Source organism: Ochlerotatus camptorhynchus, unplaced genomic scaffold (genome assembly GCF_037179485.1).
Source record: "Ochlerotatus camptorhynchus isolate MF236.1 unplaced genomic scaffold, CSIRO-AGI_Acam_v1.1 ptg000012l, whole genome shotgun sequence".
Taxonomy (NCBI): domain Eukaryota; kingdom Metazoa; phylum Arthropoda; class Insecta; order Diptera; family Culicidae; genus Ochlerotatus; species Ochlerotatus camptorhynchus.
In genome coordinates, this window is record NW_027040504.1 from 1,079,203 (window position 1) to 1,093,801 (window position 14,599).

The 14,599-nt window shown below is 37.9% G+C and overlaps 1 protein-coding gene across 1 annotated transcript in view; it reads left to right on the plus strand.

Moving 5' to 3' along the window:
* LOC135700639 (uncharacterized) overlaps window positions 1-14,599 on the plus strand; it is a 102,278-nt gene that overhangs the window by 68,652 nt on the left and 19,027 nt on the right. Inside the window, exon 5 of the mRNA XM_065221209.1 lies at window positions 7,622-7,828. Within this exon, the coding sequence (XP_065077281.1) occupies window positions 7,622-7,828 (207 nt within the window). The remainder of the gene's footprint in view (window positions 1-7,621; window positions 7,829-14,599) is intronic.

Consider the following 14,599-nt stretch of genomic DNA (forward strand, 5'->3'; position numbering starts at 1 on the left):
GAAACTAATGGAAGTGTCTTGAATTTATCAGAACCTACCTTTACAGATCATAAAACTTACCAGCAAGTCTGGAAGTTAGTTCCAGGAACACCCCTAAAATTATTGGACCCGGCCTTACTATCTTTGAAAATCCCGAAAGATCTCAAGACCTGGGTCACTGAGATACTTGGAGCTTATTTTAAGTTTCCAATAAAAAAAAGGGACAGCCTTATGGGGTTGTACACAATGGTGACGGAGGACTACGTGGTCTTATATAATAAATCTTATTTGTTAACTGCAGCAGGAGCTTGTGTTTTGTGTAGGTATAGGAATTCGAGCGGGTTTCTCTCTGTTTATACTCTTTTGCATGACGCGCTTGACATAGATGGCCAACAGCGACTCACAAAGAGCTACTGATTCCGATCAATAGCGGTGCGGCTTCATCCTCCTTCTATGGATGCTCATGTGAGCTGCAGCTTGTAGGTAGCTATTCGTTGTGCACTGTTCAACGTCATGCGCCGAAAGCACTGCTGCTGCTGATTCTGACGACCGGACACCACCACACACGGTGATTGGAACTGATTCCGATCACCGTTTGTGGGCAGCCTTGATAGCTAGCTGCTTGCGTGGAGCCTTTTGTTGTGTACTGGAGAACACCAGTACTCACCACGTGGTGATTGAATAAACACCGTCTGATGAGACCAGATGGAATTCAACTTTGAAATCTGTGTTAGGGAAATCGCTTTTCACAGGCAATCGATGATAATTTTTACTATCATAGCAACAGTTGCACATTCGTGCAATTTTCAGTAGTGATATTTTGAAAAAAATATTCCTAAAATAAGCAGATGAGTAGAAATATTTCTGATCGATTGGTGATAAAATTATTGATATTGGTCTGGATTGAGTTCTCTACGTTTAAAATCTTTCATAATTTTGTTACGTCAAAACCTTAAGTTTTCTCTTCAATCAAGTTCTGTTGATTTCCCTAAAGATCTCCGGATATATCTGAAAATAATAGAACATAACATATTACCATGAATTTTTGAGAGTCTTGAGGGCAGCTTTGATAGCTAGCTGCTTGCAAAGAGCCTTTCGTTGTGTACTGGAGAAAAACGTACAACGCCACGCACCGAAAGCACTGCTGCTGCTGCTGAGGACGACCGGACACCACCACTTACAACACGCGGTGATTGAATAAACACCGTTCGGTGAGACCGAATGGAATTCGATTTTGAAATCTGGGTTAGGGAAAGCGCTTTTCGCAAGCAATCAGTGGTAATTTTAATTATCATAGCAACAGTTGCACGTTCGTTCAATATTCAATGATGACGTTTTGAAAATTGATAAAGTTTAACAGATTCGTAGAACAATTTCGATTGGCGTAATAAAAATTAAAATCCATCATCTCTGGATCAAAATCAGACCTCTTTCATGCCACGACCGATTTCGGTTTTTGAAATTGCACCCCAAATGTTGCCTTCAAAATACATGGTATGTTAGATTTAAACTTATGGGAACTGACATCCGTTTTGCGTGATTGTTGAGTAATGCTTTTTACCGTTGGGACATAATATCCCTTGTTATTGTTATTTTTGTTAAGTGTTTATTGTTTATTTACTTACATATTGAATATTATATACAACTATATTAAAGAATTCATAAATAAAAGCCTAGCTAGGATTAAAGTAATTGCATGCACACTCAAGAAACAAATTCAAATTGATAACCTAAGAACACAATTTGTTACACTACACTACACGAAAACTGATACCGAAAAGCTGCTGCAGAGTTAAATACATTGCTATAGAGGAGACAAAGGACTACGATGAAAAATGGTATATCAGAAAGGGAGAGGCTACTGGTGGTCCTATTAGTGATGGAATGTGCTTTTCCAAGTAACACCTCAAGTGAGAAACATCTCGAAACTAGACAAGTTGTGCACAGTGAATTGGAAAAGTGACTATAATCTCAATTTATATTGCTAAATTGGAGAAAGTCGAACCAGGACCCATTGTATTCCGGTTGAAGCCGTTTTATTACCGGTTAACTGAGGCAGCTGACCTGGAGTAAAAGTTCCGTGCGAGGTGCTTAACCAAACCCCAACGTCGACCAGCCAAAGGTCCATTGTGACCGCAGGTTCACGAATAGAGCCACAGGTCACGTGGCCTCCGTCCGCAAAGGTCAGGGGTACCGACGCAGTCGTATCCAGCCAGTAGATCAACGGCCCGCATGACCAACCACCGATCGCAAATCTACGACGTCCCACCACGCTCTTCAGCAGCAGCCGGCCGGCCCATCGTACCCACAAACACACATATCATTGCTGTAAGTCAAAATAAAAATGTGTTTAACTTCAGTTTGCGTTGTGTAGTTTTTTTTTATCTGGTGACTGGACTCTTGTTAAGCAGGTTCCCTTGATAAAAACCGACCCTGAGCGCAAAAGGGCCTCAAGCTCGAGCTTGCCGGGAGAAATCAAAAGAGGCCTTGACAGTCCACCTTCAATGGTCCTTGTGACTAGACCAGGGATCGAGGGCATTGTAGGAGGGTCCGTCTGACCACCTAGTAACATGCTGAGCTATTACAGTGTTAAGCACAGATGAGGCTGGCGAATGGACGCTCATGTGGGGTGCAGCAGCTTACTGCTTGCGGGCAGCCGTTCGTTGTGTACTGGAGAACAATGTTCATCTCCACGCGCCGAAAGCACTGCTGCAGCTGCTGCTGATGAGGACCGACCGGACACCACCACACACGGTGATTGAATAAGCACCGTTCGGTGAGACCGAATGGAATTCGATTATAAAATCTGTGATAGGGAAAGCGCTTTTTGCAGGCAATCGGTGATAATTTTAATCACCATTGCAACAGTTGGACATTTGTGTAATTTTCAATAGTCACCTTCTAGAAATTGATAAAGTTCATTTTAGCAGATTTGTAGAAACATTTCCAATCGATTGGCTTGTTAAGAATTAAAATCCATCCACACTATTGACAGAGTTATAAGTGGTCAAAACCTGACAACTTTTCGTAACGCGGTCGATTTTGGTTTTTTTGAAATTGCACCCCCAATTTGATGAATATAACATGAATAACGTTCATATTTTTAGCTTTGTTTCGATTATATTCAAAAGGTCCAGTAATAATTTTGATAATTTTCTCAATCATTGCAAGGTTAAACAAAAGTATCTGTTTTCTGAACAATTCACTAAATGTATTTAAGCCACGTTGTCATCTCACGGCAGTATTAAACTAAATTTCAAATTATCGTGTGATTTGTGATACCGAATGAAGATATATTACTCAAATCAGAAACTACCCACTTTCTCAGGGGGCACTCGTACTACAAGCAAAGAGTACTAATTCCATAGTTGTACGTTTTGTGGAAACTGACATTTGTGCTATTGAAATTTCACGCTAAGGCTTCCTTAAAGTATCGCCTTAACTCAATCTATGAGTAGCCAGTGTTTAAGTGAACACCGACTCGATTTTGAGTTGAGCTTATCGGTTGTGTATTGAGGTGCTTCGAGGATTTCAAAAGCTAGGGTCCGGGGACTTCAAATACAAGGTCAGTGCACTTCTACAAGATAAAAAAGAAACTACTGTATCTATTTTTATGCATTGTCACTATTACACCGGGAGAATCAGAGCGACATTTTGATACAGGAGAGAGTTTAGGAAATCTTAAGGCTGAGCAGACGAAAGAAATTTATGTAAATTGAGTGTAAGTTTTAAAGCAGGATAGAATATCTTTCAGCATTTGAGTTCTGATGAACTTTTATGGGTACATGTGTACACAGCAAAAAATAAATTTTAATATTACTTCCAAGAGGATGCACTACAATCATGTCGAAAATCTCATGTAATTTTTATGGCCACAAAAATAAACAAATGCAGTAAAAGCAACGTAAAAATGCAAATGCGTAAAAGAAATCCCAGTTGTTAATAAGCTACATATTCTTCTTCTTCGCATTTCAAGCATATTGCGTATCGCATATTAGCTTATTGCGTGCTCTCAACTTAGTGTTCTAGATGCACTTCCACAGTTATTAATTGAGAGCTTTCGATGCCTGTACCATTTTTGCATTAGTATAACTGCTCATTTGTTAATAACTTTTCACTCAGTTGCTGAAATTTTTTTTTTTTCTTTAAAGTAATTGATAAATTAGGATCATAGCTTACTACAGATATAGAAAGAGTATGTTGATCATAACATTTGAATCAACACCAATGAATTTTTACACTTTAAGTCCGAGATGTGCAGCGAGCATTTCTCACTTGATTTTTACAACGCAAAAACAAAAACAGTTTATTATTATAATTAAAACCTACTTTTTCGTACGTACTTATTACAAGCTAAACCTTTATTCTATCTACTGCTTCAAACAGAACTATGTTTTGTCAACTGTGTGCAAAGTTATTAGCAAATGAGCAGTTCGTGACCAAAACTGTGTATGCCAAGCATGGTGACAAGTACAATCATACTCTATGCCCAGGAAAGTCGAGAAATTTTCCAACCCGTAAAACTCCTTGCATTGTAACTGCGCCTTTACTGACTGAGCTAAGGGAGGCCCAAGCTACATATTATTGCTTTCAAAACATCTTGTTTTAATCTTAAATATGTATTGTTGTTTGCGAGTATTCAATCTTTCTGACAAGCACTTGTTATCTTGAAGTTATAATTCGGTATAGCATATCTCAATTACCTGTTAATAACACATCTATAATTGCTTGTATTTGCTGTAAACTTTCTAGCCTTATTATACAAAATGCCAGGAAGGCAGCTTCCACGCCTGGACCCTACCTATCGGCCCATCAAACTCATGGACCGGGGACCAACTGTTTCACTTCCCTTCCGAACGGCCTCAGAAAATCCCGGCGGCGCCGACTGGGATTGAACCCAGGCCTTTTGGGTTGAGAGGTAATCACGCTTATCAGTACACCACCGGTGCCGCTATATATGAGTTTTATAAACGCGTTTATGATAAATTGTATTGCTTAGGCATATAAGTAAGTGATACCAAAAGTTATTAAACAAAATCTAGAAAACTTAAAATTCCTTATTTTTATTAAATCATACATCGTTTGATTGACGACGAATAAATAAAGGAACTGATTTTTGCCTTAATATTTGATTTTCAAACATTAAATTTTTTGTTGCCTTCGGTATTTTTTACCAAAATCTCGGTAAAACGTTTACCTCCATTTTAAAACCTATTTTTCTCAAAAATGATTTCAAAACACTTGCATCTTTAATATGTAAATGATCAAATTTTGTCATTGTTGTAGCGTTTTTGTTTTTCTGTAGCTGTATAGCTGTGGGCTCTTCTCACTGTTGAACTTGATCAAGCTTAATAACCTATGATTGTCATCAGCAAATCGCTGTATGAACGGTCAAAAATGAATGGATGGATATACAGGCAATTCGCCTATTCATTTCCTTGGGACAGTTAAGAATTTCCTTCCAACAACTTGATTAGCCAATTGGTCAGAAAACAAGCCATCCAACAGTAAGATGCCCCAATGAATGGGGAGAAGAGCCTGCCTTTTATCCACTCAATTTTAGCAAAAGGGAGTTGACACCTTCACTCTCCCCATCGCAATCGCATCAAGTCGATTGAAATCTGCCGAAAATAAATTAGGGCTAGTTGATTCTTAACATAGAAGCGAAGATGCATTGGTGAAGGATCAGAGAAAGGAGAGTCAAAGGTGTTGACATGTAGAATTAGAAGTCGTCGAGATTGAATGCGCATGTTTAGATATCGTTGATCCACGTTTTCTTCTTCTTCTTCTTCGCTTATTGCATATCGTATATTAGCTTATTGCTTGCTCTCAACTTAGTGTTCTAGATGCACTTCCACAGTTATTAATTGAGAGCTTACGATGCCTGTACCATTTTTGCATTGGTATAATTGTGTGGCAAGTCCAATCATACTTCTATGCCCAGGGAAGTCGAGAAATTTTTCAACCCGAAAAATTCCTAGACCGGCCCGGGAATTGCCCAGCCACCTCCAGCATGGTATTGCTTTGTAGCTGCGCCTTTACCGACTGAGCTAAGGGAGGCGTTGATCCACTTACCTATCATATAAATTTGAATTTCATCTATTTATGATTATTGTATAGTCATTTTCTTCTTCTTTAAGTTCGCTCACTACCCCGAATGAACGCTTTGTGCATCATAGATTTGATATGGTTAGTAATATCAAATAGTATTACATGCAAACGTAAAATAGATACAACCAGGATTAGTTTTTTCAAGAATAGATTCCTATAAATACCCAACTAACACGACTAATCATATCGTGTCTCAGTGATATTGTCTCACGCTGAACCTATATTTAAAGTTATTTTGTGAGTATATGGTTACTTGGGTACTCACATTAAATGTTGTACCACAAGTTCAACAATGCCCAACTATGGACACCTCAATGTTTATCCCATTTATTCTTTGAATCAGCGAACATCAACATGATAATCTGCTAGGAAATACAAAAGAATATATAGAGATAAAGTTCAAAAATACAGTTTTAACTGATACTACTTTATAAACATCAAGCTAACCCACATTGGACCCTGCAAACCCACGGCGCCTGCAGGGTAATGTGAGCCATCAGAATGTTTCATCGGTTACGAAACGACGTACTTTTCAAACTGAAGCGAAAAAAAGATTTCTGTATGGCGAACACGCCCGGACATAAACGAAAATATGGGTATTCATCTTCACTGTCACAACTACGGATAATCATCAAAAGTACTTGCATTTTATTCAGGCACTTTTGGGCAAACTGCAATCACCCTCTCATACTTGAAATGTGCCACGACCAACCTGGCACAACGATGCCCTATACGCTCTTGGATCAAAACGCAGCGCTTTAACACAATTAAATTGAGCTGCCTAAATGTTGCCGAACAGTTTAACTCAAGCTGAACATGCATTAGGTCCTAAGTAATATTGACAGAATTTCTTCGTCTACTTCCTTTTCGCATCCTCAGTTACTTAATGCAATGTTCAGCTTGGACAGTTCAGATTTCGGTAAAAATTACCGAAGTCGGCAATAATCTCTAAGTGTGTGATTTCGAGATCCTTTTGGTATGTCCCTTAGTATAATAGATTTATTCTTAATTCGCACTATCCTTGCGTTCAATCAACAGGTTCTGAAGTCCTCATGAATGTGGGCGTCTGGTTCTGGAGGATATCTGAAATCATAAGTCCTCCATTATGAATTGACTATCGGTCGGCGTCTACAACTTATATTACATTATTCATGTTTAAGTAACTAGAACTTTTGTAGAAACTATCGACTAATCTTTTTGAATATTCATTCGGAAGCTTTTTCTAGAACATAAATTTAATAAAAGTGTCTCATCTCACCTGTATTAATTCTGGGTTTAAATTCAACTTGCAAGCATTCATATTAGGAGTTTTGGTAGTTATTGGAGTAATAATTCAGTAGTTTGAAAATATTTGCTATTACTGCAACACATCTACTTTAACATGGAATGGAATAATTATTAAAGAAACGTTACAGTATTACATTAAGTATCATTGAAGACCGGAGGGTTCCTAAAAAAATTAGTCCAAAATCATCTTACATCATACCGATTAACACATCCTACTCAATACCGATAATTTATTCCATTCCAGCAAAATCCTATCCCAACACGCCAAGGTCCACGTGGAGCGGAGATCGATTAAAGAATTCGCCTGTCAGCACGAAAACTGCTACTACATCGGCCGAAGTGCGGCCGAGGTGCGAACCCATCTGCTCAGCCGTCACTCGGAGGAACGTAACTTTGTCTGCACTGAGCATGGATGTGATTACCGAGGAAAGACAATCACTCAGCTTCGAAGGTAAGACCGGCTGGAGCTATATGGGTATAAGGTAATTAGGGATTAGGGCACGAGAATTATAAGAACCGATTGATTAGACGAAAGCGTACGTTTCCACCTGTGATGACGTTAATTGAAGGATGATTGTGATTTCGGTTACTAGAAATGTAGGGATGTCACAGTTTGATGGAACTATGAAGCTGAACATCTCTTCAAGAAACTCAATCAATTTAAGTATGAATCCATATCTGATTTGACTTTTTGTAACGATTGGCAATTTATCGTCATAGCATCCCTACAAGGTAAAAAGCTTTCCTTTGATCGATTATTCCCACCTCCAATCACCATAGGAATTGTGATTAATTAATTACATTAGCTACACCTGAGTGTCGAATGATGTCCATTCGATGACGGTTCGAAGCCACGGGGAATATTCTCGCCATCGCCTAGTCCAAGAAGTCACGGCAGCCGTGGATAGTGAGCATATGCCATCCATATATCGCATCGGGTCAGCTGTCCACGTGTTCACGCGTTCGTACAAGATGGCCCGCAAGCTCTTGCCTCCCGCTTGTAATTGGCAACAAGTACAAACGAAATTACCATTCAATAGCCAATTGAATATGCACCTACCCTCACAATGTTTATTTCAATCCTATAAAAGGACAATCACGCCATGGTCGACCCCATTCTGGTCAATACAAAAAGAAAAAAAAAAACAATAATTTCCCCCACTTTGCCCGAATCCACCCGAGCAAGCAAAAATGCAGATAATTTATCATCCCAGTTGCATCGAGTTTTCTTGGATTCCTATTTCAGCACCAATGGAGAAAAATAATCAGCAAGCAAACCGTTGTTCGTTACGCGTCCGAAAATCTTAGAACCAGGCTAAGAAGAATAATTAAATTAAATTAATGCTGAATTCCATCGGTATCAAACTACTTTTTATTGTTTTTAATTTTCCATCTCACACACTACCGGTTATCCGCAATTCGCGTTCGCGTTCCGGAGAACTTGGTTGGCCTCGTCGTCGTCGAACAAGCGCGGTTTCTGGCAGTTGGCATAATTGGACGACACGCAGCAGAATGACTGAAGGGCGATAAGCTCTCCCCTCGCCCGGTCGCTCTGCGAGAAACAACGGAGACGAAAGTGAGCGAAATAATCTCAACATAAATTCAATTCCTTGCCAATCGCAAACTAATCGCGGTATGCTTCACGAACCAAGCCACCAACCAGACACACCAACAGCGGGCGGGATGTGTACATGGGTGCATAAAACCGGTGGCAATAATTTAGGGCAGCCTTGGGCTAAATCGGGCAGATCATAATAAGGTACTATTTGTAACTATAATTCTAGTTGTGATTGGTGCTAGTTGCGATCTTAATTCTAATCAAATTATTTATTTGAGAAACCGCACAAGTCCATTTGCTACATATGGTGGAAAACATCAAAAAAATTATCCAAGGTACATAGTGGTTGCTCTACAAAATAATATTTTAAACCATAATTTAAAATGGTTTCTCTCATCCAACTTTTCTGATATTTGTAGTAGAGGTGTATTAATCTAAGCGTTCAGTTCTTGGGCTCTAAAGTATGGCAATGTGCACATAGAATGAATTTATTAAAATTAGGACTCAGGAAAATGTTCGAAATACTGTCAACGAACAATTCCTAACATTTTGAAAGTAAAAATAAAAATAGTTTTGCGATCCTAGACCCATATGTTTTCAAGATTTCGTAGCTAAGAAATAGATATCTCTGATACATATTGCAAGTATAAATTCTACAAATTCAATTGTAATTAGAATACTAACATGAAGCTTCAGATCATTTCCTAGACTGTAATTTGATTATAAATCTAGTTCATGACAAAGTTTCGAGCTAATGGACCAGCTTTGAATCTCCCTGACTTCAGCATAAAATCTTTAGTAAAGATCTTGGGAAACTTACCTAGATTCTGAGAGCATCATTTTTCGAAAGGAAAATTGTTCGAGATAAAAATCAATCAAGAAATCAAGAATCGCAGTCATATAAATATCAGGTTATAATTTAATTTTCTTCAGATTTTTAAGACACCTAGCGTATTTCAAATTTCCGGATTCTAATAGGGGAAAAGTCGGCTTCGGTAATACCTTAACGTATTATCGTCAGGGGGTAAACAACGTCGTTGAGAGCATTGTGTTTCAGAGCATCTATTGGCCAAATTTGAGTGCTCTAGGACTTTGTTACGACGATAATAGGTTGAGGTATTGACGAAGCCGAAATTTCCCCTAATTGATGGAAAAAATAATCATAAAGCGATTATCTAGATTTTTTTTTCAATACCTCGGGCTAACTAACTTTCAAGATCACGGAGTTAGATATAAAATCAAGATTAAAGTCCCAAATTTTACTTCAATTCTAGTTGAAATGAATGAACTTCAGTGGCGCCGGTGATGTAGTGGTAAGCGTGACTGCCTCTTTTCCAAAAAGCCTTGGTTCAATACCAGGCGGCGCCGTTTCTGAGGCATGAAATCTTTGATCGTTCTGATCTGAAGGGAAGTAAAAAACCGTTGGTCACTGGTCCATGAGTTGATGGGTCGATATGAAGGGTCCAGGTGTGGGAGCTGCCTCCCTGGCGTTGGTAGCATTGGATACTCAGTACGGAAAACAAGAACGACGGAAAACAAATCGAGGAAATAACAATGAACTCCAAACTTGTATGATCGTGCTTCTTTTTGTAACCAGATACTATTTGAATTTCTTTCTAACTGGTGTTCAATAAAAAATGAGAATTTTTTCAGTCATATAGCTAGTAAAAAGAATTTTTTTTTTCAACGAATTCAGTATTTTTTTATTAAAAACATAATATTTTTTCTTCAAAAAACGTCAATGAATATTGGAGAAGGGGCCCTGGTTAACCATACGACGCAACTTAGATGCTCTCACAACAGCGCTGGAAGGCACTGAAATAATTCTCATTTTTTATTGAACACCCATTACAAAACCTTATAAGGTTATTTTATTTTTTTTAATAGAAATTTTGTTAGTTTAGGTTCAACCAATTTCTTATTTACTCGTATTTTATACCGATAAGAGCTTTTTCGATGTTTTTATGTTGTTTTCTTTCTTATTTTCAGCAAATTTTATTCAATGTTCCAAACCAACTAAACTATACTATGAAGTGTTAATTATTGAAAAAAAAAATAGCTAAATCACCAGGGTATGCGTCTTCTCTATAGAAAATGTACAAACATTTCCATAAAGTCTAGATTCATCATTCAAGATTCCTTCGGATTCGATTATCTGGAGTACATTTGAATACTTTCTGATCTACCTGCAGTTTTCAAAGAATATATAAGACGTGTCTTTCAAACTGTTGGATATCTTCAGAAATTGATAATCATGAAGTCTTGAAAAAATATCCAAGGAACTTTACTAAAATCATCGTCTATCTGGAGCCTGTTGTCTAGGAAGGCTGTATGAAAGAATATGCTGTAACCTATGCAACGTTCCCTCTTTCTCTCTCTCTCTCTTTCTCCTTTGTCTCTTTCTCCTACCAAAGATAAGAGACACGCTCCCGTATTTGAGAGCAGCACAAATATGTTTGCACCACTCTGAGTTTCTATCCCATCTCTGTACAAAACTCCCTAAAGTTTTACAAAATGACCTCAAATTCTACGAAGTTCTCTGAATTTATTCCAAATTCCATATTTTTTCATCTCTCTTAATTCTACAAAGATCTCTGAAAAGATTCCCAGCATCTACAAATATTCTTGAACATCTGCAAAGTTTCTTGAAATTAAACGAAGCTCCTCAAAACACCAGGGTTCGTACCATTAATTTCGGCAAAAATATGTTTTATTAAATTATGGAATAATAAGATATTATGATAATATTTTGATTGCGTAAGCAACAAGAAAATATTGTAAAGTTTGTGTTTGACACATAATACCTGCCAATTTTGCTACATGAGAGTCGCAATAAGCGATTTTGTCATTTATCTCACCCACTCTTCGCTCTTCACTCTTCGCGAAAAGGCGATCAGAAAACCACTCATTGTGACTCTGTCAAAGCTAAATTTGCAAGTTTTATGTGTCAAACACAAACTTTACAATCCTGTAAAATACTACGGAATTCGCAAAACTTCTACAAAGTTTTCTGCACTTCTACGTTTTTCCTCGATTTTCCGCGAAGTTCCACGTATGAAATTTCTTAAACTAGTACGTAATTCCCGGAACTATTTCTCAGGCTCATAAGGCTTCAAAAAAGTGTCCTAAAATTATATGAAGATCCCCGCACAATAATGAGGTTCCCTGAATTTAAATAATGTTCAACTTCTACGAAGATCCCATAGCATAAATGGAGTTCCCACTTCTACGCAGTTTATTTTTACTTTTCCACGAATTCAGCTCCCTGAGTTTCTACGAATTATTCTGAAGCTCAATAAAATTCTCATAATTTCTTCTAAGTTTTGATATTTTTTTTTCGATTTTCGCTGAACTCTTTAGAAGTCTTTTAAGTTTTACGAAGATTCCTGAGGTTAAAGAAAAATCCCTAACTATTGGTCAAATTGTGGAGCCTGAAGACGTCTATCTATAATAATACTATCGATTAAATATTGATATAATATAAATTCTCGACATTTTTTCTTCTAGTCCAGAACATTAAAAAAGTAGACATTCTTAAAAATCAATGAAAATAAAAAGTAACTTAGCAGCAACGATGCAATGATGTTTAATCTTTTTTTTTATTCCATGCTCTGTCTATGCTTTCACCTACACAACATTTGCCTTGATTTTTATGTATAACATGGTAGAACGACGCACACATTTGCTTCTATTTTTTTATATAGGGGAAATGACGGCTTCGGCATGACAGACTATTTTCGGCAACCCAAATTGAAACACTATTTTCACTGGATTTGCTTACGAAAACACTTCGCTGAATGCATGCAAACGATTCTTTATGCTTTCAGCTTCAATTTGACTATATTTTTACCACTGAGAAAAAGCAATCTAGCAGGGTTTTCTTGAAATGAAACACACGCACTACAAATTGTAGCTGATTTCGAGTTGCCGATAATAGAACAGCAGATTTACATGCAGTTCAAATGGAACGGTTGCCGAAGAAAAACTGGTTGCCGACAATACTCGCTCTCACTAGAGAAGATTGGAGCTTTGTAAAAGCGTTTCAAAACTGTTTTTGACAATTCTTTCGACTGAAATTGTTAGAGCAGCTGGCAGCAATAGATTGTAAACAAACCAATACTGCATATGTGTGCGTTCCTTAGAGAAAAAGGCTATAGAAAGAAGGTCGCTGCTTAGGTTGCCGAGAATACGTTAATTCCCCTACATCTTTATTAAGGAGACTTTCAGCCCTGGGCTGGTTCGTCTCTCTTTCTTCTATTCTATCCAGCAGAAAAAAAACAAACGAAGTCGAGTATGCGAGGGAATGAGCGCTTCTTGCTTGCTTTTATCCTATCTATATACCGAAGCATGGAGAGAGCAGTGGAGAAAGCACATGTCTGAAAATCGCCACGTTTGTGGTTCGAGTCCCCCAGTCGAAAACCTTTTTTTTTCGATATGATTAATTCCGCTCACTTATACACTCCACATTTTTCTTCCTTCATTTTATTGCATTGGACCGCAGCTCGGTACATCGCATGCTCGGTTCATGCGGTCTCCACTAACATCCTGTGATGAAGAATTCTACATTATTGTAAGCGAATCTTACATCCCACGGTTGGGTATGTCTTATGAAACGACTACTTGAAAATTACGAACCAATGACTTTGGAACTAGCAGCGTCCAGGACCATAAACTGTGAGTAACAGCATGTGTCCCCTAATCCTGCAGATCAAATGGTTCTTCTTCTTCTTCGCATTTCAAGCTTAATGCTTATCGCATTTTAGCTTATTGCGTGCTCTGAACTTAATGTTCTAGATGCACTTCCAGAGTTATTAATTGAGAGCTTTCGGTGCATGTAACATTTTTGCATTAGTATAATTGTGTGACAAGTACAATCATACTTTATGCCCAGGGAAGTCGAGAAATTTTCCAAACCGAAAAATTCCTAGACCGAACCGGGAATCGTACTCAGCCAGCTCCAGCATAGTTTTGCTTTGTAGCTGTGCCGACTGAGCTAAAGGAGTATCAAATGGTACATTCTTGAAAATTTTTCAGAAGAAACCATTCAACTCAAGTTTGAAATGCATCAAGTTCCATATTGAAGAATAATATGCTTCGGAATTTGCTCAAAAATGGAGTGATTATTTTTTTTTTCTTGATTTGTTTTCCGTCGATCTTGTTTTCCGTGCTGAGCACCAATGCTACCGACGCTATCAGCTCATGAACCGGGGACCAATGATGTGACTATCGTTGAATTCCAAATCGTACACCGAAATAGTGTCCATCTAGCTTCCATTAAAAACACACATTATTATCATCCACCAGAGCAGTTCCACGCCACCTGAAGAATGGGCAATGAACCAAGTTTGTGCCGGAATTCAGCCAATTTGACTCTGACCTAATTAAAAAAAAAGACGTATTCGATTATTTTCAATAATTCATAGCACGAAAACGGCTCATCTAATCAAAATTATATCTGGGACAAAGTTTAAGAAAGCTGGATTGCCTTCTTAGAAAAAACACACGCTGAAAAAGAAATCACAAAATTCGTCAAAAAATAATGTAAATTTTTAACATTTGTTAACTTATATTCATTTGAAAGCTTACCAAAACTGCTAGCTTTCCATAAATGGAACAAAATATCAAGCTTGATATTGATTTCATAAGCTTCTTTGATATCAAGAC